This window comes from Mustela lutreola, chromosome 14 (assembly GCF_030435805.1).
Source record: "Mustela lutreola isolate mMusLut2 chromosome 14, mMusLut2.pri, whole genome shotgun sequence".
NCBI classification, from domain to species: Eukaryota; Metazoa; Chordata; class Mammalia; order Carnivora; family Mustelidae; genus Mustela; species Mustela lutreola.
The window spans coordinates 12,258,443-12,283,082 of record NC_081303.1 but is presented as its reverse complement, the minus strand read 5'-3'; the positions used below and the strand labels follow the sequence as shown (position 1 = coordinate 12,283,082).

Here is a 24,640-nt window from a genome sequence, read left to right as displayed (position 1 = left end):
AAGTGTGCTCCTGGCTCCTGGGCTGAGGCCGGCAAGAGGGCTGGTCTGGCCTGACTGGGACACAGTGAGTGCAGAGAACAGGGAGATGGACTGGGCTGTGGGGTGGCCAGGTCCCGAGAGTTCTTTCAGCCCCTTAGGAACCTCGGAGAGCTTGGAAGTGGTTTGGGAGCAGGGGCCGGGGGCTGGGGGCAGGAGGGTCAGCTTGGGGCTGGGGCAGTCCTCCTGCTCGGAGCGGCCAGGGAGTCAGCGGAGGTGAGGAGTGGGTGGTGGTCACATTCCTCAGGATGGGGAGTCCGGGAGAGTGATGGGGGGGAGGTGAGGGCCCTTTGATGCCCATGGGACATGGGGATGTCGTGGGGGTGACGTGTATGGGGCAGATGGCTGGATGAAGCTGCACGCATCCCCAAGACAAAGAGTTTTCCTTTGGGGTCCTTCTCCCAGGCACCCTGAGGCTTCGGGGCCCCTCGGGGTGTGCGCCTTCGGAAATAGAACTACCCTGGCTTTGGTCAGTCCGAGCTGCTTGGCCACGCCATGTTTTAGAGCCACAAAGGTGATCCATCCCTGGCTTGGTACATCCCCACCAGGTCTCCAGCCCGCGGGCCCCTCAAGAGGAGAGGCGAGTGACCCACGGTGAGTCTGTCCTCTACCAGGAGTGAGCTCGTGTCCTGAGAGCCCCAGGAATGTCAGAGAATGAGGGGTCATTGGCGCATTCTCGGAACTTGGGGAATGTGTTTTCCAGCCTCTGTCCCTGGGGGTGGTGAGCTGTGTCAATTTCTGTTCTTTCTCCAGATAAGCTCTTTATTTCCATCCTTTATGGCAGTTTAGCGTGTTAGGACCAAAAAGGGGAGCCACCCAGAGCTCTCTCCTCTGGAGAGGGAGGAACTAGTGAGTGACACACTTAGTGGCCACAGCCTTGGCAGAGCTGGGACCCCACGTCCCTTTTCCTAGGACTCTTGTGGGGGATCTGCGGCCGCCTCTGCCTCTGACCCTTCTGTGTCAGCCTCTGCTGGCCTCTGGCCCTCTCCATGGTGTCTGTCCCACTATAGAAGTGTCTGCCTGGCATTACATCTGTGGGCGCCCTGGGGCCAAGGGCAGGGTCACCAGGGCCTGCTGGGACTAGCCCCGAGCACCAAGGGGAGCCTTCTGGAATGTGGGATGGATCACTGAATGCCTTTTTGTTTTGGTGCTCGTACCTAGTAGGCACCCCCAAACAGGAGTGCTATCCCCCCACATCTGTTTGCTCACCCAGCACTTTTGACTGTCCCTTTCTTGGGGGAGAGTGGCGACACCAGGGACTTCTGGGGTCCACCTACCAAGCAGGCAGAGAGCCTCGTGCTCAGTTGCTCTGGTACTTCTGGGCAAGGCCTTCTGGCCTTGGTAGTGCCTTCTGGCCATTGTTCCTCTTCCTGCTGTCCCTAGCTCAAAAAAAAAAAAAAAAAAAAAAGAAGTGCTTGGTGTTGATTAGGTGTGAAGGGCTGACTTTGTACTGACTGGAGGAGCCCAGAGATAAATACTTGTCAAAGTGAGGGCAGGCCTGGCCATCCACATGTGAATGGGCTCCCAAATGACCAAGTGTTGATTCGTAGCATCTGGTGATTTGAGGACAGCAGGTTTTGCCCCCCAGCGAGCTCTGCGATGTTGATCCCACTGGCACTTAGCAGAGGGCTAGCTGGAGTCGCCCTCCTCCCCGCCCTGGTGCCTGCGTTCAGGTCACACAAAAGAAGGCATAACTAAATAGTTGGTTTTTTTTTTTTTTTTTTTTTTTAAAGACTTATTTATTTGAGCCAAGGGGTGTGGGTGAGGTGAGAGGAGTGGGGGGAGAGAGACTTCCGAGCAGACTCCCTGCTGAGCACGGAGCCCAACACGGGGCTCGATTCCAGAACCCTGAGATCATGACCTGAGCTGAAACCAAGAGTCGGATGCTTAACTGAGTCACCCAGGCGCCCCACAGCCAGTTTTCAGTGTGGACCGTTTTTAGATGACTTACTCATTTGTCCCCTTGAAAGGAGTATACATGAACTAAACAAGTCAGGAGAATTGTTACTCATTTCTCCCAAATGCAGGAATTAAAAAAACTTTGGTCTATTTAGCATTTTTTTCCCTCAGGAACTTTTCCAAAGCATCCTGTGTAGTGGGTGTAATCCCAGCCCATCTGGGGGCTGTGCTCATTGCCACCGCGCTCAGGAGCCGGGCAGTGAAGACGGGCCTCTAGTGGGTCCCAGGCCTGTGTCTGCAGCGTTCAGGGCCGGAGGCTGGCCTTCCAGTTGGATCGCCTGTGGATCTGTGCAGGGGGCGGGTGAGGCCAGCGCCGGCAGGGCAGACCAGCCCCACGTCACTTCTCAGCTCTGCTCTAGGGACACTTCTGTTCATGCTTATAACTTGCATGAGAAATTCAGGGAGAATTAATTTTCACCTGGAGACAAAGTCTGAATTAAATAGGTCTTCGGAGGGTCTGTGGAAGATGTGGGATCCATTAGCAGATAAGCTGAGGTTTTGGAGTTATCGGAGACTGTGGTTCGTGGGTGGGAAGCTCGTGCCCTCATTAGCTGGATTGCGCTGAGAGGTGAGCACGGGAAAGGTCTAATTTGGGGCACTTGGGGACGGTGGGGTATAGTGGGTGCCCTGGGCCACCAGCAAGGATCTTTCTGAACAGACATGGCTGAGGCTTAGTCTCCATCCACCCTTGTATGTCCCCACCATCTCCTTCAGGAACCTTTTCTCTTGCTGGGGTCTGTGGGCTGACCAGGCAGGGGCACTGCGTCCCGTGTGCCTGTGTGCTGGGGGCTGGCAGTTTGAGCGCGGGCAGAGCCCTGTGTGAGCCCTCATTATGGGCTCTCTCTCCAGGCCTACGCATTGGTCTGTGGGGCTCAGCTTTGTTTATTGCTATAAAGTGTGGGATCCCAGACCAGAGCCCTGGGTGTGATGGCAGCGGGTGATGGGCCCAGCCAGCCTCTCCCCTTCATCTTTTTTAAGGCTATGGTCACCTTCCAGAAACCTCCTTGGCTTTGATGAGGGTGTAGGCAGTTCATTTGTGCCTTACCGGGGCGCATCCCTGAGGGGATGCCCCAGGGCCAGTGGACCAAGCGTTTAGGAAGGCAGCCTGGTGTGGTGGGCACAGGGCAGAGCGGGCCGGGGTCAGACCCCAGGACCACTATTCGGGACACCATTCAGGATCGTGAACCACTCTGGCTTTGTTTTTCTCCTTTGTGGAGGAGGCGCAGTGATACCTGTGTCACTAAGTTGTTTCTGAAGGACCAAATGATGGCGGTGGAGAGCGCTCCACCTGCAAAGGCAGGTGACGGCGGGTTGTCTCTGTTCTCCAGGCTCCTGTGCCTTCCTTCTCCTTGTAAATGTGAGTAGCTGCACCCTTCCCAAGCTCAGGGTCCCTGCAGGACCCCTGGGCTGACCCCAGCTGCTCCGCTGTGACAGGCGGGCTGGAGGCAGCCAGCTGTGTTCGGAGGCCGCTGGGGCTATGCTGGAGGTCCTCAGAGTCCGAGCCTCCCTTCCCTCGTGTGAGGAGAACTCGGAGTCTGCGCGTCTCTGTGCCCGCAGCCTCCTTCCTGTTGGTCCAGGCCCCTTGTCCAGGGTGTACCCGGCCCTTCCTGGGCTCCCCCCCGGCCTCACCCCTCCTTGTAGCAGGTCCCAGCTCCTCCTGCCCCAGCCCAGAGTGCTCCCCGGCTGCTTCTCTGGGGTCCCCTGCTGCTCCTTTCCTTTCTGTGGGTTTTTTCAGCCCCAGCATGTCACTGGGACCCTATTCCCCCGCCCCCCCGCACGCAGCCCCGTGTAGGCTGTAGGAAATACTTGGGGAACGAGCGCACATGCTCCCCTGGGAGGCAGCCCTGGGTACGGTGGCTCTCTGGCTCTTTGGCCCTGGCCGACACGAAGGAACGCGTTTTACACTGCTACGGAGTAGAGGGAAGCGGATGGGTGCGCGCGGGGCAGCCAGGATCCGGAGAGCCCGCCCGCGCTGCGCTCCGGGGCTTTCCTCGCCGTCCTGTGTCCTGCTGCTCTTGGTTTTCATGCTGCTTTGGATTTCCCAGATGGAGGGCGCTGGACTGCAGTTTGCAGACCCCACGGTGGACCATTCGTGGAGCCTGAGGGTGGGGAGGGGGCTGTGCCTGTCCCTGGACCTGTGGGTGTCTGTCAGAGGCCGGCGGGCAGGCAGAGCAGGGGCAGCCGGTGGGGATGGGCAGCCCAGAGGGGTTGGGGTCAGGGCGCCCTGGGTCCTAGAGGGAGGTGTTTCAGGGTGGATGCTCCCTCGCCGACCTAGTTTGGCTCCAGGGGAAAGAGTGCTGGGCTGAATCAGGGCATCTGGCTCCATGTCCCTCTTCTGCCACTTGGTCGCTGGGAGACCTCGGGTAACTCACTTCACCTCTCCATGCCTTGGTGTCTCCTACGACCCAGAGCCCTGTCCCCATCCCCCACTGTCCTCTCTGTCCATCAGCCTGCATCAGAGGGGTCCGTCCAGTGGCCGGACCAGACCTGCTGATACCTCTGCCCAGACCTTGGGGTGGAGTTGCTCTGAGTGTGGGGCACCCCCTGACTGGCCTGCTCTCTTGCAGCCCTCCAGGATGGCCGCCATGCTGGGGGACACCATCATGCTGGTCAAAGGCCTTGCCAAGCTGACCCAGGCGGCCGTGGAGACCCACCTGCAACACCTGGGCCTCGGCGGGGAGCTCCTCGTGGCAGCCAGGGCCCTGCAGTCCACGGCTGCGGAGCAGATCGGCTTGGTTTTGGGGCAGGTGCAGGTAAGGAGGCTGGCGGCAGTGGGTGGCAGGAGGGGCTGGCCTGGAGCTCTTGGCGAGGCCAGGATGGTGAACCAGGACACAGCAGGGGCGTTGGCTCAGGAGACCTGCTGTCCTTCCGGGTGCCTCACAGAGCTGGGACAGCCCCCCGGGAACTGGTGGCCCAGACCCCAGTTCCCTTTACAGATGAAGAACTTGCTGCCTGAGTGTGGCAGTCGTCCCCTGGGCCTGGCAAGGCACCCGCAGGTGCTCAGTGGCTGTCTGGCTTCCCCAGGACCAGGGAGCGGGGCTTGTCAGGAGACGGGCGGGACCTGGGTCTCCTGGCTTCGGGCTGGGAAGCAGCAGGAGCTCCCCTACAGATCTGCTTACCCGGTGGAACATGGGCCGTCCCGTGTAGGGCGTGGGGTGGGCACAGGTGCTTTTCTCATGCTGGCTTCACTCCCCACAGGGTCAGAATCAGCGCCAGGAGCCTTATGCCGAGAGCTTCGACGACCCAGAAGCAGAGTTCGCTGGGCCTGAGACTGCGGGGGCCCCTACAGATTTCTCGGCGACCTCCTCTCCTCACCGGTCACCGCCCCCACCCTGGGATCACACTGGCAGTGAGGGCCCAGCTCCAGCCTACGTGGCCAGTGGACCATTTAGGGAAGCCGGGCTCCTGGGCCAGGCTGCCTTCCCTCTGGGCATGGTCACTGGGAGGCTCTTTGGAGACCCCAGACATGCGCTTGCTGCCACAGGCCTTCCGCGAAGGTTCTTCCACCAGGACCAGCCCCCCGTGGGGGGCCTCACCACAGAGGACATTGAGAAGGCCCGGCAGGCCAAGGCCCGCCCCGAGAGCAAGCCCCACAAGCAGATGGTGCGTCCCGGAGGGCCAGGTGGAGTGGGACTGGGGTGGCCGCTGCTCCCGGTGGCGCTGGTGTCAGTCCTTCCTCTGGGGACGTTCTCTGATGCCGTGGTCTGGAGTTCTTGGGGACACAGAGGCCTCCTCTGGGTGGAGTATGCCGCCAGGTGGAGCTGCTGCCTTTGGGGGTGGAGCGGAGCAGTGGGGGGCTGCGCGGACCGCTGCCGGCTCGTCCCGTCCCGTCCGCCGATTCCGTGCGGTCTGTCTCCTTGCCCCCTCTAGCTCAGCGAGCACTCTCGGGAGCGGAAGGTGCCGGTTACACGGATTGGGCGGCTGGCCAACTTTGGAGGTAAGGTGGCTGTGTGCACCCTGGCCGCCTCGCCTGCCCTGGGCCATCCGCTTGGCCACCACGGGGCCTGCTTGGAGGTGGGAGAGGGTGGGGACCCGAGGGGTCCCGGGGAGGCCATTGGTGCCTGACTCAGATGCTCTTGACCCTTCTCCCTGGGGCATGGTCCGGTGACTGTATCCCACTCTGCCTCTGTCACCCCTGGGGGACCGTGTCTGCAGCAGCAGCCTTTCCCTCCTATCACTGAGCCCCGCTGCCGGGACAGGGCTGGGCAGTCAACCTTCCTCACGGAGCTGTCGAGCTCCCAGAGGGCTTTTTGCCCTGACTGGCCTCGCAGGGATCGCTGGCTCGACCCCCCGCAAGCTGGCAGGCGTCAGTGGACGGCTAAGCAGGGGCTGTGGCCTTGGGGTCTGTCGGGCAGTCTGTGCTGTTGGGAGCTCTCGCCTTTTCTTTGGAGCTTTGAGTCCTGTTGTGTCCAGTACACCTGTGCTGAGTCGCAAGATGATTTTGGAGTGAAGCCCTCGTACCTGCTGCTGTGACCTCATGTAGTCCTCTCCGCTCCCGAGCAAGATGCAGGTCGCTGTGTGTGTCTGCACCCTGACCTGCTTGTCTGGCGCTTCGCTAGGATGGGCTTCTACGTGTCCCGCCGTATATACCGCCGTCACGCACGCCCTGCCCTGCCCTGCAGCCGCTCCTCCCGGAGATGCCGTCCTGCTCCTCATTCGGGGTTGGCTCTGTGCCCCCGGGAGCCTGGCCCTCAGAGCTGGACCCGCGTGCGGGCTCTGACACTGAGTGACGGCTGCTGGTCTTCCCGATATGCAGAGCCCACTCGTTGTATGGAACTTTCTCGAAGCTTTTGTTCCGTTGCTATTCCAAAATTTGGCATCTGCTGCTGCTTAGCTGCTACAGTGTCCAGTCCAAGGTACCATCTGCCCTTTAGGACGGAGACGTGGCTTTATTTCCTCACGTGGACTTGGATTCAACCAGTTCCTCAGGCAGCATTGTGACTGCCCAGGGTGCCACTCCTGGGACAAGTTTGAGAACCTGGTGGCCTCCAGGGATCCTTACCGCACAGGAGCCTGGGCACTTCCTTGCTTCCCACAGGGGCTTCTGGGTGGGCGGCGTTGGTTACCGGAGTGTTGCGTGGAGGCCCGCTTTTCTCCCCAGCAAGTCTGAGGCCGGAGCTGTCCCTTCTCGCTCTGTGGTCTTTCTCTCCAGCGCTCTTCCCGCCGCTCCGGACGGGGCTCAGCACATAGGCTTCGCTCGACTGATGGGTTTGGAGTGGGGTGGATCCTCTCATGGGGGCTCTTGGTGGGTGAGGCTAGTAGAGGGTCTCTTTGGGAAAAGTGGTCAGAAGGAGGTCGTGGTGGCAAATGGAATTTGACAGAATGCAGTGCGTTCCCGGTGAGGGGGCACAAGCCAGGCGCTGGGGGGGGGGGGGGGGTCAAGGTAGATGAGCGCAGCAGGGGTGGGGGTTGTGGGAAGGTGTGTGCGGCAGACAGGCAGCCTCAGTAAGCCCCGGGGCAGGCTCCCTGGGGCCAGACCCCACCTGGGATGGGGTCAGAGTGAGCAGGTGTCCTGTGTGATCAGAAGCCTCTGGAGCCCATGCTCGCAGCTGCCTGGGGCCTGGAGCCGTCCTCAGCAAGCCCACCCTAGGGTTTTGCCCAGCACTTGGCCCCTCCAGTCGGGCTTCGAGGCGGGAGGGTGATGGCGGAGCATCCAGGTCTGGGGAGCACGTGGCGTTCTGGCTCTGGGGAGAGTTCTGGGCTTTCAGCTATACCCCGAGGTGGTCGCGCTGTGTGTTACGACCCTTCAGCCAGTGTGAAATCAGTTCAGTGGGTCGGGACTGGCATTTAAAAAACAGAGTAAAACTGAATAGAAGATCAGAATTAATACCATAGATTTTAGAACTGTTTGTGTTGCAAAATACCGCTATTTCTCCAGAGCTACAAACATCCCGTTTTATACCTGTGGTTCACTGTATTGCGAAGTTTGTGGTCTACTGGTGGGTTGTTGTCTAAACAGAGTGAGGTAACACTCCTGCTTTGTTTTTCTAGAAAACACTTCTGACCTTTCTTCCCCTTGTGGGGTGTGATGTGGACCAACAGGTGTAGGGATTTTTGCAGGATGGGCATGAAGGAAAGGGATCACGTAGACCCCCTGGGAGGCAGGCTTGACCTTGAGAAGGTCAGCGGCAGGTATCCAGCTGGTGGACGTGGATGGGGTGGGAGTCCTGGGTGCACCTCGGTTCGGGGGTGTCATGGCTGAGATGTGAGCAGGGCGGACTGTGGATATGAGGTCTTGTTAAGGAGTGATATGAAAGATGGGGTCAGAACTGGGCTTTAGTTGTCACAGGATCAGGTTATAATTCCAGCCTTGCTTCCTTACGACCTTGGGCCCTGCCCAGGTTTTTCCTTTTATAAAATAGGGATTCCGAGAACCAGTAAGTTTTTATGTGTTCATTTACTTTCCCAGGGTAAAGAGAGAAGGGAGAAGGGTCAGCGTGTGTGTTAGAAACACTAGCAAGTGGGAAAGGAAGTACCCAGCCCAGCAGAGTCAGCCCCCCAGGAAACACTGCCTGGAGGAGGAGTCCCGCAAGCCCCCGGGGGCTCAGTGTCCTGCAGCTCCCGAAAGGAGGGCATCGGGAAAGAGCAGAGAGCTGCCCCCCGGCCCGCACCCCCTAAATTCAGGATTGCACACAAAGCTGTGGTTTCTAGTGCTTCGTTAGCATGGAGCTGCCTTCGTCCTCCCGCTAAACAATCCTGTGGCCACTTTGACAGAAGTTTCTGGCACCTGCATGGAAATTCCTGAGTGACGTGGTTGTACGTTCATCTTCCGTCTGGTCCCCCAGCCCTACCTTCTACATGGAAGGCCCCTCCCCACCCACCGTTGCTTCTGCTTCTCCCCTAAGAGTAAAGATTTAAGTAGGTTTGATGCATCCCATAATGGGTGTGGGTGTGTTAGTACGGATCCCAGCGGGGAATGGTCCTGACACCGGAGACTGGGAACAGAGGCTGGAGTGTTCTTCGCTTCTTCAGGACTTAAATGTGTGTGTGTCGCGGGGGAGAGGGGGCTTTTCGGGGAGAAGAGGAGATGGGGTGGGAGTCAAGTGTTTGGGACAGAAGATCTGGCCCAAAATAGAAGAGGGGACCCCAAGAGAAAGGAGGGTTCAGGACCCCCACCACTGTAAGAGGGGTCACCAAGCTGTGGTCCCGAGTCTTCTGGTGTAGAACTTTCTGTCAAAGATGCTCTGGCTATTTTTCTCAATACAAAAAAGTTTATAAACCATAAAACCCCAAAAGAATATGGAGACGACCAACACCTATTTGTGAAGTCCTGCAAAGCCCCGGCACGTACGGTCACTGGAGCGCGCAGCAAAGGGGGGGAGACAACCCAGGATCAGACGCGTGTCACCCGCGGGCTCTGTTGGATTTGCCCCCTGCCGGCGCAGTGAGGTAGGTCTGTGGGGCTCTCCTGGCGCGTGAACGGAACCTGCTTTTCTCCTTTAGGCCCCACGACACTCCTTGCCACAGCAGGGCAGGGCCCTGGCAGAGAAGCTGTGGCTTATGGTCTTTCTAGACGCCAACGAGAAAAGCCCAGAATTTACAAAGATTAAGACATGTTGCCTCTGCCTCAGGCCCCCGTCCCTGGGCAGCGCGCATTGGGCCCAGAGGTATTGTTCTGAGACCTGTCCTCGCACTCGTTCTCAAAACCCGCACAGGCACGCGCTGTGCGCTGTTGGCCCAGCCCAATGCCCCGATGGATGGATCGGGTGGAAGGGAGCCCGGGTCCTGGGATCAGACGTCTGGAACAGGAATCCTCTCTTACATGTAGAGATGACCTTCAGCCAGTCCTGGTTTCCCCTCCGCCCCTTCTCCGAGTGCACCCTCACCCCGCCTCCCTGCACCGGCTCTTTTGGTTCAGACCAGTCCTGTCTTCGGGCAGGAGGAGATCATACCTCATCTCCCACAGAGCAGGACTTTCAGGGCCGGCTTCTCGGCCCTCGTGTCCTTACTGTCCGGAACAAGGTGGTTGCGTGGGCTCTGCCTCCCAGTAGTCGTGCTCCCTGGTGCTGGAGCAGGTAGTTGCTGCCCACTGAGCGCGCTCAGGCCCCGAGAACACTGCCGGACGGAGCACCTTACGACACTGCAGAGCCAGAATATTTATATTATGGGGAAAAGGGTTAACACGCACGGGATCTGTTGCTTGCACCCAGCTGGAGCCGTTGGCCTGGCGGGAGTGGAGCCCAGGGTGCGGTTATCCAAGGGAGCAGAACAGTGAGGGGAGGCCTGCAGCTGTCCCCCCGATGATCTGCTGCAGCTGCCTGTGACTCAGGACAGTGGTCAGTGGGGCAGGAGGGAAGGAAAACCCCTGCTGCACCCTTGGGAGACTCCCTCCCACACGGTGTAGTGGCTGGTGGGTCGGGCCTGTCCATCTGATCTCTCGCTTCATCTGTACACTGGCCATTGGGGAGATCACAATCTTGTCTCCTCCTCTGAATGGGAGACAGCTTCCCTGTCCAGGTCACTTTCAAGACCTGGAGGCACTGATGACACCCAGCAGGGAGGGATTTTCTCCCTAGTGTGTGGCTGGAGTTCATTTGCCTCCTGCCTCCCCCGGCCCCCTGCCAAGAGGGAAGGGGGGTGATGCTGTGGATCCTGGCTGTGTGGCTGAGTCAGCCGCCCCCTACCCACCCTATTCCCGCCTTCTCTGCTCTGCCCACCGACCGCTGCCTGCCCTGCACAGTGTCCCGATCTCAGGAGGCTGACCTCACCCACCGTAGCTTGGTTGGGGGCCTCTGGGAGCCGTGCAGGGCTAGGGAGGAGAGCAGGCTGCCTTCCCAGCAAGCTGGGGGCCTGCTTCCATGGACACGAGGCCTCCGTGTGACCGCTGCTCTGGAGGGAGGGGCACTTTTGGGGCTGGGGAGGCCGCTCATGCTGCTTGGCCTGGTGGCCTCGCCCTCTGTGGGTATAGCACCTGGCTCCCTTGGGTCGGCGCTCTCCTAAGACAGAAGAGCCCACCAGGGCCGGTGACCCGGATTGGTTCCAGGACTTTAGCAGACCTCTCGAAGTCCTGCTTTCAGGCTCTGGAAGCCCGCCATGGGTGGCCGGCCTGGTGCCAGAGACTTCCTCAGGGGGCCCGTGGACAGGAAGACAAACCCGTGTGCATGTCAGACCACTTACAGGGGTCCTCCAGCGCCTTGACACTGCGACCTGCCAACAGCTGGCTTGACACAGAGCCCAGGGTGGGCGGCTGAGCCTGTGGGCCCGGGGAAGTCAGGGGTCTTACATTGGCTTTGGTGAGGCTCTTTTGACCTGTGGCTTAATGTCTTTCATGGGTGTTGGGAAGTTCTGGTTGTTTCTTCTTCCGGTGTGGCTTCTACCATGTTTTCTCCCCGACATTTGTTAGATGTGTTGCGTGACTGCATCTGCATTGCATGTCCGTGTCTCCCATGTTCTCGTATCTTCCGTCCCTTTTCCACTTCGTGCTGCAGAGCAGTTGTCTTCCTGTCTCCTGTGGGTATGGAACCTGAGGCAGGACTGGAGGGCGACAGGAGACCTTAGGGGGTCAGGCCCCCTGCAGAGGGGCTGCTCTCCAAAGGAGCCAGGCGGTTCGTCCGCGGTTGTGGTGACCAGGCCTCCGCCAGGGAGGCAGGAGTGAGGGACTGCTGAGGGCACCAGCCGGGGGGAAACCGGAGGCGCAGGAGCAGGAAGAGGGAGGGCGGCGATGTGTGGACCGGGCTCGCGAAATCAGATCTAGGGAACAGACGCGGTAAGACTGGGCCAGGAGTGACAAGTGGAGTGAAGGGACCCTTGGGAACCCTTGTAGTTTTAGAAGGTGAAAGGTTAAGTGATCCCTATTCCCAGAAAAATGCTTTGCTTAAAAGAAATAGTTCACGAGGGGTGTCTGGCTGGCTCAGTCAGAGGAGCGTTGACGTGATCTCAGGGTTGTGGGTTTGAGTCCCGTGTTGGGTGTGGAGCCCGTTTAAAAAAAAAAAAAAAAAAAAAGCATTGACTTGAGGAAGGGGGAGGGGTGCATGTCACCCTCTGTCCGGTTACAGTGTGCCGCCAGGTGTCCACCTGTGTTTCTGCTGCTAGTCACGGGCCTCCCGATGTGAAAACTGAGTAACGTCTTAGTAAAAAAAGGAACAAATATATCAAGAAAGAGACGAGGCCACAGAAGAGTGTCGTCTCTGTTGGAAAACGGGTGCGAGGGTGGAGGTGTGCGGGGGTGGCTGTGGGGTGGCTCAGCAGCAGCGTGCGCCCTGGGATCGTCGTGCTGTCACCCCGTCGTTGTGCTGTCACCCCGGGCTCTCGCGGCCCCGTCCCGGCGGTAAGCAAACAAGCACAGGGTGACTGGGTGTATTTGGTTTTTTGGTTTTAATTTTGCCGAGAACATTTAAAACAAATCAAATTCCCATCAGCTATTCTCATGTTTTCGTAACGCAGAAATGCAGCGCACGGGCTTCCAAGACCAGGGACGGGAAGTTGAGGAGCGAGTTTGGTGACCGATCTCCGTGGGCGCAGGCAGGCCCAGGAGCCGATCGGAACCGTCCCTCGGGGGTGCTGCCATGAGGCCTATGGCTGGGGCTGGGAGCTGACGGGGAGGGGAGACTTCGGGTCTTGTGTGGCAGAGCCGTGTGCCCGGCCCTCGGGCTCCATGCGCCCGGGTTGCTTGTCTAAAGTCAGGCCTCTGCTCACGCAGCTTGATCACTGGGGCTCGACCATCATTGAGGCCGCGGAGAACGGAGGTCCCGGGTCTGGCAGGCTGCATGCAGGGCTGACTGCTCGTGGGGTGGCCCATGGGGACACCCACTTGTCGCCCGCATTCCTAGGGGCACACTTCTGCTTTCCTCTGGCAGCCGGTGCCCACCCTGTACCCGCTCAGCTGGGGTGGCGGGGTTGTGGGCACACGGTTTCTGCTTCTTCAAGAGCTGATCTACAAGGGGCACAGGAATCCGCTTCGCCCCCGAGGACCTCTGAGGGAGGTGAGGGCGGATACGGTGATGGCCGCTTCCCCAGGGCCATGTGCTTGCTTGTCACCGCGCAGGGACCTGAGCTGAGTCCGAGCCTGCGGTGGGCATCCCTTGCTGGGCATGAGGAGGGGCAACTCCTGACCGCCTGGGGGCACGCCGTCCAGGGGGCTCCACAACCCTTCTTCCTCCTGTCCCTGCTCCTAGGCTGCGCTGTCCCCCAGGGCCGGGACTCAGGAACAGCTTGCTGCAAAGCTAGCGTCCTTACGTCCCCACGCCTCTGTGTGCCCTCTGGCTTAGAAGGCGCGTTACGACAGCACAGGCCCAGAGGGGAGCCTGGCACACAGTCTGTTGTCGGTGGAAATCTCCTGGCCCGGGGCCGTGCCACAGAAACCCCCGTGATCCTTGCTCTGTAAACAGCCTGGGGTTTCTGGCAGGTAGAGCTGCTGCTTCCCGCTCGGGCACCTTGTGCCAAGCCTCTTTCCCAGCGGTGCTGTTTGTCGGAGGGTGTTTGGTTTCTCCTTTTCTCGGTCTCTGCTGCCTGTCTGGGCCGAAGCCAGAGTCTGCTCCAGGGTGGCCTCGTTTAGCTCCGATGACCTCTGGGGGACTGCAGGGAGGGGGAGCTGGGGCTGGGGGCCTGGGAAGCTGGCCCAGGGCCCTCCTGTCTCTGGGGAGAAGCCTGCTGCTTCTCCGGCGTTTCTGGGCCACAAAAGCTCTGTTGGTGAGAGAAAGGCCAGCAGCCTTCCTGGCAGGGGTGGCACCTCCCCGCCGACCAGGACGAAGGCCAGGCTGCTGACGGCCGCCCCCGGGCTGCAGAGCTGGCTCCGCAGGCTGCCGGTCATCTGGCCGGCCTTGCTGCCAGGCGGTGTGGGCCAGGCTGGTGGTCCAGTCCAGTGTGGAGGGGGTCGCCGCCCTGAGCGCTGGGGGGACTGAGGTGGGGCCCAAGGGCACAGGCTGCACATGGAGTGAGCAAGTGGGGCTCTGGGCGTCCTCACCAGGCCTCGGAGTACAGCGGAGGCCTCCGGCACCGCCTGGTTCTGGGAGAAGGAAGAGCCTGGCTGGGCTTTTGCTTCCTTCTCAGTGAGGCTCTGAGAATGGCTGGAAGCTTGCCATTGGGGGAAGGCGGGTTATTCTTGGTTCGCTGGAGCAGGAGCTCCTGAGGCCAAGGTCAGGGTGGCTAGGCTGGCCGCAGTGGGGGGCCTGTCAGCAGGCAGCACCTCCAGCTGCCTGGGAGCTCGCAGGCGAGGAAGGAGCCTAATGCCATCTTTGTGGAACGTTCTTTTTGTGATTTAATGACAGGTCCTTGTCCTCGGAGAGCTCTGGTCCTGCCCAGCGGCCTAGAAATGGCCGGGGAAGGGTGTGACAGAGCTTCTAAGGGGGACGATGGGCAGGGGAGCTGGGGGGGCCGCCTCTTAACTGGCGTTAACTGGCCAGGCCGTTAACCCTAGGCTTGTCTTTGGACTTGGTGTAGGTGGAGAAGAATCTAGATGCAGAGACCTTGGTGGAGGTCACTAGTTCGAAGGTTAACCCTGCCTGTTACCACTCACTTTGCAAAGGCAGAGACCTCGCTTGGGTGGGGCGGGCAGGTGGGACCCGTGGAGTTAATGTTTAACGGCAGGGCTGCTCCCAGCCCGGGGCCCTTGGAGCTGGTCGGAGTGAAAATAGCCCTGGCACCCAGATGTTCCTTGGGGTCCCGAGCTTTCTGGGTGCCTGGCTTCTTCCTGTGGCTGCTGGAGCTCGGCTCACCCTGCGCTGGGCGGCATGTGGGTGCTTGGAGCATGTGGGGCCCAACTCGGCGGCGCTCGGAGCAAGGCAGTACAGGCTAGATTCGGAAGACTCAGTACAAAACCAACACAGAACTGTGATGTAGCTTGCGTAATTTTTACACACGAGGGGACTTGGTAATATTTCAGTTGTATCACGTTAAATAAAATACATGATGCACATTGACTTCATTGACTTTGCACGCTTTTTTTTTTTTTTTTTTTCCATTTTACCGTGGCTCCTAGAACATTTACCCTTCTGCACGCGGCTGGCCTTGTACATTTTCTAGGCAGCACTGTTGTCACCATGTTGAACGGGAGCAGTGACAGTCAGAGGGAGCGCGGCCTGGCCCCACTGGGAGCTCTGGCTCTCGCTGGACTGAGTCCTCCCCATGACCCAGGGGGCTGAGCCCCTTCCTGCACCTTTGCCCGAGGGCTGCTAAGATGATTTGCAGAAAAACGTTGTAAAGTTGGGTTATCTTTGGGTTTTAAAAATTACTGTTCTGTTATTTGTTGGCTCTTATTTTTCGCTAAATAAAATTTTCAATAAATTCAGTACTATTTTTCAAAACAGTAAGAAGTAATGATTGTGCAGAACTGGGAAGACAGAGAAGCACGTGCTGGTTTCCTCACCTGTTGAGCAGCGGGCCCTGGGGGAGCTCACGCCTCTGGGCGTGGGGGCTGCTGCGCCCCGTCTTGCCACGGGCTCAGGGCCTCTGGTCTTCGGCATCTGCCATGGGTCCCTGATGTCCCTTCTGCTGTGGCCGGTGCGCGCACGCACATGTCCTCCACTCTTTGCTAACAGTGCCCCCCGGCCAGTGAGAACCGCGCCTCAAGTAGAGGCAGTTGTAGGCCCTAGGCTTTCTGTGTGGCATCTGTGGCACCTGCTGGCTTCCGTGGCTCTCCCCGCCAGCTGGGGTCGGCACTCCCCACCTCTGGACAAAAGGGGTGTGGATGGACTTTGATTCTGAAGATTGCAGAACACTTTTTAGATGAGACGTTCCCTGCTGCGCCCATTGTCCTCAGACCACTGTCCACACTGGCCGGGCCCTGTCGGTGGGTCTCCACGGCTTGGACCCGAGATGCTGGCCTTCGCCTTGGCAGAATGTTCTGACTCCCACCAGCGACTGCTTTCTCGCCGCACAGACGCCTTTCCTTCCAGCGGCAGTGGGGTCGGGGCGATTCTAGCGGTGGAGCGCTCCAGGCTGAAGCGGTTGGCTGCTTTCTGGGGGGTGCCCGTGGGTCAGGCTGTCCTCGGCGCGCAGACCGTTGCCGCTCTGTGTGGGGTTTGTGCTGGGAAACCGCGTCCCACTGGCGCACGTTCTTAGGGCCTTGCCCAGCGAGCAGGGGTTGGAGGAGGCTCGGCCAGACGGCGCCACGCCTCGGGGAAACAGCGCACGTCCCTCCTCTCCCCCTTCTCAGAGCGAGGGTCTCTGGGGAGCTGCAGCCGGTGACCGTATGGGGCTGCAGCTCAGGGCCTCGCAGATGGAGGGCGGCGGCGGGCCCCGCGCCAGCACCCAGCGCCCCTTCTCTTCCTTGCAGGTCTGGCTGTGGGTCTAGGCTTTGGGGCGCTGGCCGAGGTAGCCAAGAAGAGCCTCCGCCCAGACGACCCTTCAGGTGAGCTGGGCCCTGGGCCCGTAGGACCCCCAGACCCCCGTGTTCCTGGAATGTGAGCCTCCAGGAGCCACCTCCTGGCCTGTGCTCCCCATAATGGCGCCCCGGAGTCGTCTGAGGCCCGAGGGCTGCTCTGCCTCGCTGGCCCAGCTCCCCGGGCTCCTCCGGCGGCCAGCACACCTGCCCGCTGCGGACTGGCTTTGGCCCTGCGGCCGCCTTGCTCTGCGGGGCTGGGGGGTTGTCTGTGCTGCTGGACCAGCCCCTCAGGGCCCTCGGTGCCCCTGCCTCCGAGACCCGCAGCTGCCCCCCTCACCCCAAGCCCTCTGTCTCTGAGGTGGGCACCACAGCTCTGTCCCCTGCCTCCCAACCTGTGAAGTCACAACCGTCAGTCCCCCCAGTCTGGGTAGCAAGGCTGGGGCAGGACTCCGTGGAGAAGGTTCAGCAGACTGGCTCTCAGGCCATGTGGGGGACGCCCCACTGTGCTCTGGCACGGTGACCCCCGGAGCCCAGGCTAGGGACCCTGAGGGGGGCCTGCCTCACACCTGGACGGCCCCTCTTCAGCTACAAGACCCTCCGGTGGGGACAAGGGGCCTTGTGGAGAGAAGGCACTGGCCCGTCCCCACAGGCCAGAGAATGGGGTGCCCAGGGCGCATCAAGTGTCCTTGGAACCGGAGGGGCCGGAGGACAGAGAGGGTTTAGTGAGGGTATTTTTAGTGTCAGCTGTGAGACACTTGGGGAAACGAAGCCTGCCTTTCTCTGGAACGAAAGCCCATGTTCTCCGCGCCTCCCACCCCCAGCAACTGGCTGCTCTCTGGGCACCTCAGCCAAGTGGAAAAGAGGCAGCACTGGCTCCAAGGTTACATACAGCTGGTGACCTTCGTCAGGGAAGTGGTGACTCTGCCTGGGGGTCAAGGGGCCTAGGGACCATGGCCTGAGAGCCAGGGTCAGGGGGCCTGGGCACCCCCCAGGCGCGTTCCCGCTCCGAGTGGGCTCGAACCCGTGGCCTGGAGGACACTGACCAGCCCGGCTCAGGCAGCGCCAGCAGAGCCTCTCCTGAGTGGGTGCCGCCCACCGTGGTCGGGCTCTACCAGGCGGTTCTCAGAACCGGCCATGCCCAGGCGGGAGCAGCCACCTCCCGGCCTGTGGGGAGGAGCTGCCTGGAACGGCCGAGGGGGCTGCGTCCCCACGTCTCAGGAGCGCTGCGGGCGGCCCCAAGGCTGTGAGCCGGGAGCACAGCTCTGCCTCCTCCCCTCCTCTTCCCCACCTTTCCACAGGGGCCCAGGGGCTGGGGGGTGGCAGTGCACACAGAAGGGTCCCCCCCTGCCCTCAGCTCTGACTCAGGGCAAGGGGGTGGTGTGGGGCCCCTTCTTGGCCTAGCTTCTGGGGCGGATCCGGCCTCATGCAACTGCCCTCGGGGTGGAGAGGGCAGAAGATCCACAGGTGCTCTTGGGACCTTCTTGTTTGCAAACTGAGTGTCCCTGGGGCTTAGTTCCCATTTAGTGCCCATGTTGCCCCCCCCCCCCCACCACCACCTGTCAGAGGCCGGGCTGGATGCAGCGCCCGGGGTGGAGGGGGCAGGAGCACACTGGCCACCCGACCTGTTCCTTCCTGGAGGACGTGGCTCCCGCACTCGGAGCACCGGGCCAGGCCTGTGATGATGTGAGCAGAGGACAGTGTGAGGCACCGTGGGGGACAGCCATGGGCACAGATCTAACCAGGCTCACAGGACAGAGTGCAGGGAAAGCAGCGGGTGTCCCAGGGCTGGAGGAGCTGGCGGGGAGGCCTTCTGACCAGGGCCGACTCGGTTTGGAGCTGGGCCGTGCTGGGGTTGGGGGGAGTGGATGGACGCCAAAATGGGCCCTGACATCCTGTGGCTGCACGGTAGCAGCCCCCCCCCCCCCCGTGTCCTCACCCCGCAGCCCACCACCCCTGGTCGTAGTGGACAAAGGTCATCTGCACCCCTGAGGTTACTGCACCTCGTGTGCCTCCACGGGCCGAGGGGGAAGGCAGACAGCAGCTGGCCGAGTGCTGTCCTTGACCCTGTGCTCTGTCCCCGGCCAACGGCCCCCTCCTGCGGCTAGCTTGCCTTGTGATCTCAGGGATACAGATGACCTTTGTCCTGTACGTGAGGGGGAGGGACAGTGACGGAGACCTCACATGGGTCCCTCCAGGTTCCTCCTTCCTAGTGCCCTTCCCCTAGTGCCACTGACCATGGCCTTCGGTGGTGCTCCCATCAGGCCCCTGGGACAGATCCCGAGGAAAGGGCTCCACGTGTGTAAAAGCGTGTGTGTGCGTACGTCAGGCAGCTTCTGGTCAGGCCTGGGAGACCCGGGTGGCCCTGGAAGCCCTTGCACAGCCTCGGGTGGGTGGGTTGCATGACACCCCGGAGTGTTAGTTGCATTGCTGGTTTCGGGGGTGCTCAGGAGGCTGGAGCCTGCGTCAGGGCTCCCGTTCCTTCATGCTGCACTTGAGAGCCCCCCCCACCCCCCGAAGTTCTGTATCGTCCCTGTTTTTACGAGGCTGAAGCCTGGGGACGGCGCTGGGTGCACCCAAGTTCCCTGGCTTCCCAGGCTGAGCGAGGACACAAGCTGCAGTTGCCCCACAGGCGCGCCTGGCTTCCCAGCCCCAGCCCCGTCCTCCTCTCGCCGCACGGCCTGGGGTGGACCGGGTGAGGCCTGCGGACGCCCCGGGAGGGGACGGCGGGCGGCGCTGACCCGGCTCCTGCCCGCAGGGAAGAAGGCCGTGCTGGACTCCAGCCCCTTCCTGTCGGAGGCGAACGCGGAGCGGATCGTGCGCACGCTGTGCAAGGTGCGCGGGGCGGCGCTCAAGCTGGGCCAGATGCTCAGCATCCAGGGTGAGTGCGCGGCCTGGGGGGGGGGGGTCACTCGGGAGGGATGGGTGTGCGCCCCTCACCACCGGCCCCTCTTGCTCCTCTCCTGGCTGTTGACCAGCCGGGATGTTCAAAGACCTTAAAGTGGGCGTCCGTGGTGATTGCTCTTGCTTCCCTGGGGGTGTTCAGCACCTAGAGGTGGTCCCGGCCTCTCCCAGGCTGGTGAGAGCCTGCTGCTGTCCGCGCCCCCTGCTGCCTCGTGTGGGTGCTGGGGGGCGGCCGCAGGCCTGTCGTGGCAGGATGCTGGGGACACGGGGTGCGTGGGCCTCAGCAGGGAAGGCCGGGATGAGTGGCTGAGCAGAAGAGCAGGGGGCCGCGGTGGGGATGCCCCAGAGGCCTGGCTCCTGCAGGGGAGGGGGTTTGAAGACAAGTCCTCTTGCGGATGTGCCGCGGGGTTCCTGGGAGGGTGTGGGATAGAGTTAATCCCCAGGGCAGGCGGGGTGTGTCTGAGTCCACGACCCCCACGTGGTGACTCCTCCCACGGCCAGGGTCAGAGTTGCACGCCCCGCTGCTCTGAAGCCTCCTCGGGGGCCCAGACACACGGGAACAGCCCAGAGCGGGCAGCAGGGAGCCAGGGCGTCCGCTTACGGGCTGACGTGCAGGCCGTGGCGCTCCTGCCCATGGTTTGTGGCAAACCATTTCGGAACACCGCCACTGCCAATGCAGCCACACTCCCACTGTGGGCCACCACTGCGGGAGGAAAGCTGACCGGAGTGGCCTTGAGCAGAGCCACTACAGCTCCAAAGCAGCACATTAGGCATAGGGTCCGAAGGGAAAAACAACGGTTCTCTGTAGGTGGCCAGGTTCTGGGTGTGTCTGGGATCTTACTCTGCTTTATTTCTGTAATTTGCTCCTTCTGTAACCCTAAAAAGCTTTGCCTGTTATTTCTAAGAAATCCACTTTCTCAGGTCCCTGGGTGCGTTAGTGAGCCGCAGCCCCTTCTGCCCCACGCTGGGGCCCTTGGGGTGCGCAGATGCCCTCCGCGCCCTGGGGAGAGGCTGGCTCTGGCCTCTGTTGTTGGCTGTGGTGCGTCTGGAGTGTGCGCAGCCCGGCCCGTGGCCCTGTGCCCTCTCTGGAGCCTCTATCCATGGCCCTGGGGGCCATGGAGGGGGCTGGTCTGCTCCTGACCCCTGTGCCTGCTCTTTGAGGGGTTAGCCCTCTGCTAATTTCTGGTACCTTCTAGATGATGCTTTCATCAACCCCCACCTGGCCAAGATCTTCGAGCGGGTGAGGCAGAGCGCGGACTTCATGCCACTGAAGCAGATGACGGTGAGCGGACGGGGCCCGCGGGGGGTGGGTATCTGGGTCCTCTGCCCCTCCCCCCTGCTCTGGGGAGCCGCTGCGGCAGCCTGTAGGAGGGTGCAGCCTGGGGGTGCTTTTCAGGGTGTCCTGCACACAGGCTGTACTCATGGCCCCTCCCTGACCCCTCTCACCAGAAAACACTTAACAATGACCTGGGCCCCGGCTGGCGGGACAAGCTGGAGTACTTCGAGGAGAGGCCCTTCGCGGCTGCCTCCATCGGGCAGGTGCACCTGGCTCGCATGAAGGGTGGCCGCGAGGTGGCCATGAAGATCCAGGTAGGCAGCTGGTGTGTGCATCCACGCCAGGGGGAGCTGCAGAGGGCCGGGCTGAGGCCCTACAGTGTTGGGGCCTCTGCACCCTGCACCCCCCCCCCCCCCCGGCTCCAGGGCAATGCCTGGGTCTGCTCAGCACCTGAGCACTCAGGACCTGCTGAGCACTCGTGGGTAGAATGGCCTCCCTGCGAGCTTAGTGTGGGCGGGGCCAGGGGACTAGCAAGCATCTGCTGGGGGGCGGGGGGGACTCTGGCTGCTGGGGGCGGGGACAGGGGAGAAAGAAGTCATGAGGGGACCTGGGGGGGTTCTGGTAGCATCGTAGCGTCATATCTGTCATTTGCCCGAGTATGGGGTCTGGGGGGGGGGGGGACTAGGCTGGGAGAGCAGGGCTCCCCTGCATGGCCCGGCCCCACCTGCCCGAGACCCCTCTGCTCCGCCCACAGTACCCCGGCGTGGCCCAGAGCATCAACAGTGACGTCAACAACCTCATGGCCGTGCTGAACATGAGCAATGTGCTTCCCGAAGGTCCGACACCGGCTGCGGGTCAAGGGCAGGCATGCGGGACGGGCTCTGGGGACCCACGGGCGCGACCCTGGGGAGCCCTCAGCCCCCGCTGACATCCTCCTCCCCGGCGCAGGCCTGTTCCCCGAGCACCTGATTGACGTGCTGCGGCGGGAGCTGGCCCTGGAGTGTGACTACCAGCGGGAGGCCGCCTGCGCCCGCAAGTTCAGGTGTGGCTCATGGCTAGTGGCTCCCACAGGGGACACACGGGGGCTGCTCGAGGTCGTAGGCCCCTGGGGAGGGTGGTGAAGGCCCCCATGGCTCTGAAGGGTGGGTGGCAGTGATCATGGCCCAGTGTCATCCCCGGGATGCGGGGGAGGCTCTGGTGCCAGGTGTGACCCCCCAACTGCCCACCAGGGAGCTACTGAAGGACCACCCCTTCTTCTACGTGCCCGAGATCGTGGATGAGCTGTGCAGCCCCCATGTGCTGACCACAGAGCTGGTGTCTGGCTTCCCCCTGGACCAGGCAGAGGGGCTGAGCCAGGAGATCCGGAACGAGGTGTGTGAGACCGTGGTCTTGGGCCCCAAGTGCCCTTGTGGGGATGAAGGGGACAGAGAGGGCTGTTGTGTTCCCCCTGCCGGGGAAGACCTCGAGTCAGGAGTCCCCGTGTGGGCAGTGGGTGGGGCGACCCGAGGAGCGGTGAGGATGGGAGGGGGTTCCCCAGGCCCCAACTTGGCCCGCCACCGCCGTGACCGGGTCTGCCCCTGCCCTCTCCCCCAGATCTGCTACAACATCCTGGTCCTGTGCCTGAGGGAGCTGTTCGAGTTCCATTTCATGCAGACGGACCCCAACTGGTCCAACTTCTTCTATGACCCTCAGTTGCACAAGGTGAGCCCATGGGAGCTGCCTGGGAGAGGGGTCTCTGCGATCGGGGGTCCCCTTCTCCACCAGGCTAAACCTCTGAGGTGTTGCCCCTTCCCAGGTGGCTCTTCTGGACTTCGGGGCGACTCGGGAATACGACCGATCCTTCACCGACCTCTACATTCAGGTTGGCCGGCGCTGGGGCCTGGGGTCGGCTTGGGGACACTAGGAGTGGGGAATGACGGGGCTGCTGTCCCCCACCCCCAGTGACTGTGGGTGAAGAGGAGGACTGTTGGGCTCACAGGCCAGGGGGCTTGGAAGGAGCAAAGGGGACAAGGGTGGGGGGTAGGCCACTGGGCTCCCCGGCTGCCTGGGAGCACCTCCTCCTCTGCCGCTCACGGTCCTCCCGGGTGTCCGTCCAGATCATCAGGGCAGCCGCCGACAGGGACAGGGAGACGGTGCTGAAGAAGTCCATCGAGATGAAGTTCCTCACTGGCTATGAGGTCAAGGTCAGCTCCCCACGGCCTCTTGGGCTCCGCAGACCCCCGTGTGTGGGGAGGGTGGGCAGTGGGCCGCTTTTCCCCAGACCTTGACTGGTACCCTCGAGGCCTCTCCTCAGGCCTCCGTTGACCCCTCCTCCACCGAGGTCCTGGGCGTGGGGGGGTGAGGGCATGAGTGGAGCCTCGGGGAGGGTCGGGAGGCGGGCACCCCTCTTGCAGACCAGTACCTCTGGAGCTGGGGCCCGGTGAGTGTGGGCGGATGGCACAGCCCGGCCCCCCTTCCAACGTCTGGGTGGCCTGGCAGGGGCTGGAGCTGGGTCTTAAGCGCTTTAAATGGGTGGTGCCAGTCTGTGTTCCTGTGCCCTGAACTGGCCCTGGAATTCCCCGAGAGCAGCCCTTTCCCTTTCTCCCCCAAGAAGGGTGCACAGGCCACAGCCAAGCCTCCAGGCGTGCGGCTTCAGCCCCCATGTTGGGCCCGGGCCCCGCCCATCCGGCCTCCCCCAGCCCCAGGCGCACAGCGGGCTCCCCTGGCCAGCTGCGGGGCCCGTCACGTCAGTTTAATGCTCAGATGCCCCCCTGAGCCTCTCCCCTTCAACGCCGCCTGCTGGGAGAGCTCCCACCCACCCCCTGCGCCCCCCTCCAGGCCATGGAGGATGCCCACCTGGACGCCATCCTCATCCTGGGAGAGGCCTTCGCCTCGGAGGAGCCCTTCGACTTCGGCACGCAGAGCACCACCGAGAAGATCCACAACCTGATCCCCATCATGCTGAAGCACCGGCTCATCCCGCCCCCCGAGGAGACCTACTCCCTGCACAGGAAGATGGGGGGCTCCTTCCTCATCTGCTCCAAGCTGAAGGCCCGCTTCCCCTGCAAGGCCATGTTCGAGGAGGCCTACAGCAACTACCAGCGGCAGGCGGCGCGGCCCTCTGCTTGAGCCCGGCGCCCGCCGGCGCCCCAGGCACGCTGCCCAGTGTGTGTGCAGCCTCTGTATGGAGCAGAGACCCGACGGCAGGTTCCTCCATTGTCGGCGGGCGGTTTCCGTCCTGTGAATGCTAGCGGGGGTGGGGGCGGGCCTGCCAGGGGATCCCTGCCCCCAGAAATACGGAGAAGTGTTGTTGGATGTTACTGGACGCACGTAGAGGATGAGGCTTGTGTGATTCTAGGAGATTGTGTTTTGTGCCCTCTGTTCCAGCCTGTCTCTGAGCGGTGCCCACAAGCACTGCTTCCCTGCATGAGCCCCGCCTGCTCTTGGGCTGGGCTGTGCCCTCTGGACAAGTGGAAGTTTCTGGACCTGTGGAGGGGGTCAGGAGCAGTCCGTGCTAGATGTCAGTGTGTGGAGGCCCCTCTTGCCCCCTCCAGGCCCAGGGGCTTTCATGGAAAAAGATGACTGTGCCAGTGTCACCTGGTTAGACCCGAGAGGTCACCACAGGCTGTTAATTTTTGTACAATTCTTGTAATTGTCTGATTTGTTTCAATATTAAAGAAGACAAAAACGCACCCTCTTAGCATTGTGGTGTGAATTTCTCTACACTTAGTGGACGCCGAGCTGATGGGTGACCAGCCCGAGGTCATGTCACACTCCAGGCCACCTCTAGATGCATCTGGACACTCAGCCCAAATTCCTTTCCAGGAGGGGGTGGGCAGCGCATGCCTCCTGTACCCCACCCCGCATACGGAAGAGCCAACTGCCTGGCCTGCTTCCCAGGGGGAGAGGCTGCTGCTGGGGGATGCCTCCCCGCAGCAGACTAGCGTGGGCGTCGGGGAGCCCTGCCGCGGGACCCCCTGACCGGTGCACCAGGGGGTGAAGGACACCGCTCCAGGACGGGATGGGAGGTCTGACTGGTCTCCGTGACAGCAGCTGGGGGCCTGGCGCCTGATGCCACCTGTTCTGAACCCTTGTCAGAGCAGTCACAGCCCTTTGGAAGGCCGTTTTTGTGCATCTTTTACATATATTCTGCCTTCTGGGACATTCGGGGGCTGGCAGGGTTCAGGAGCAATGTGGCTGGTGAAGGCCGGGACCCCGGACTCCGGACC

General features: G+C 61.7%; 1 protein-coding gene across 1 annotated transcript in view; it reads left to right on the top strand.

Annotated features, from left to right (window-relative positions):
* COQ8A (coenzyme Q8A) overlaps positions 1–24,103 on the top strand; it is a 35,832-nt gene extending 11,729 nt beyond the window's left edge. Inside the window, exons 2-15 of the mRNA XM_059145537.1 lie at positions 4,563–4,748; positions 5,194–5,598; positions 5,866–5,932; positions 16,208–16,282; positions 19,011–19,133; positions 20,353–20,438; positions 20,606–20,746; positions 21,187–21,268; positions 21,381–21,474; positions 21,662–21,803; positions 22,026–22,133; positions 22,228–22,293; positions 22,529–22,615; positions 23,250–24,103. Coding sequence (XP_059001520.1) covers positions 4,572–4,748; positions 5,194–5,598; positions 5,866–5,932; positions 16,208–16,282; positions 19,011–19,133; positions 20,353–20,438; positions 20,606–20,746; positions 21,187–21,268; positions 21,381–21,474; positions 21,662–21,803; positions 22,026–22,133; positions 22,228–22,293; positions 22,529–22,615; positions 23,250–23,540 — 1,944 coding nt within the window. The 5' untranslated portion in view covers positions 4,563–4,571 and the 3' untranslated portion in view covers positions 23,541–24,103. The remainder of the gene's footprint in view (positions 1–4,562; positions 4,749–5,193; positions 5,599–5,865; positions 5,933–16,207; positions 16,283–19,010; positions 19,134–20,352; positions 20,439–20,605; positions 20,747–21,186; positions 21,269–21,380; positions 21,475–21,661; positions 21,804–22,025; positions 22,134–22,227; positions 22,294–22,528; positions 22,616–23,249) is intronic.
* The last annotated feature ends 537 nt before the right edge of the window (positions 24,104–24,640 follow it).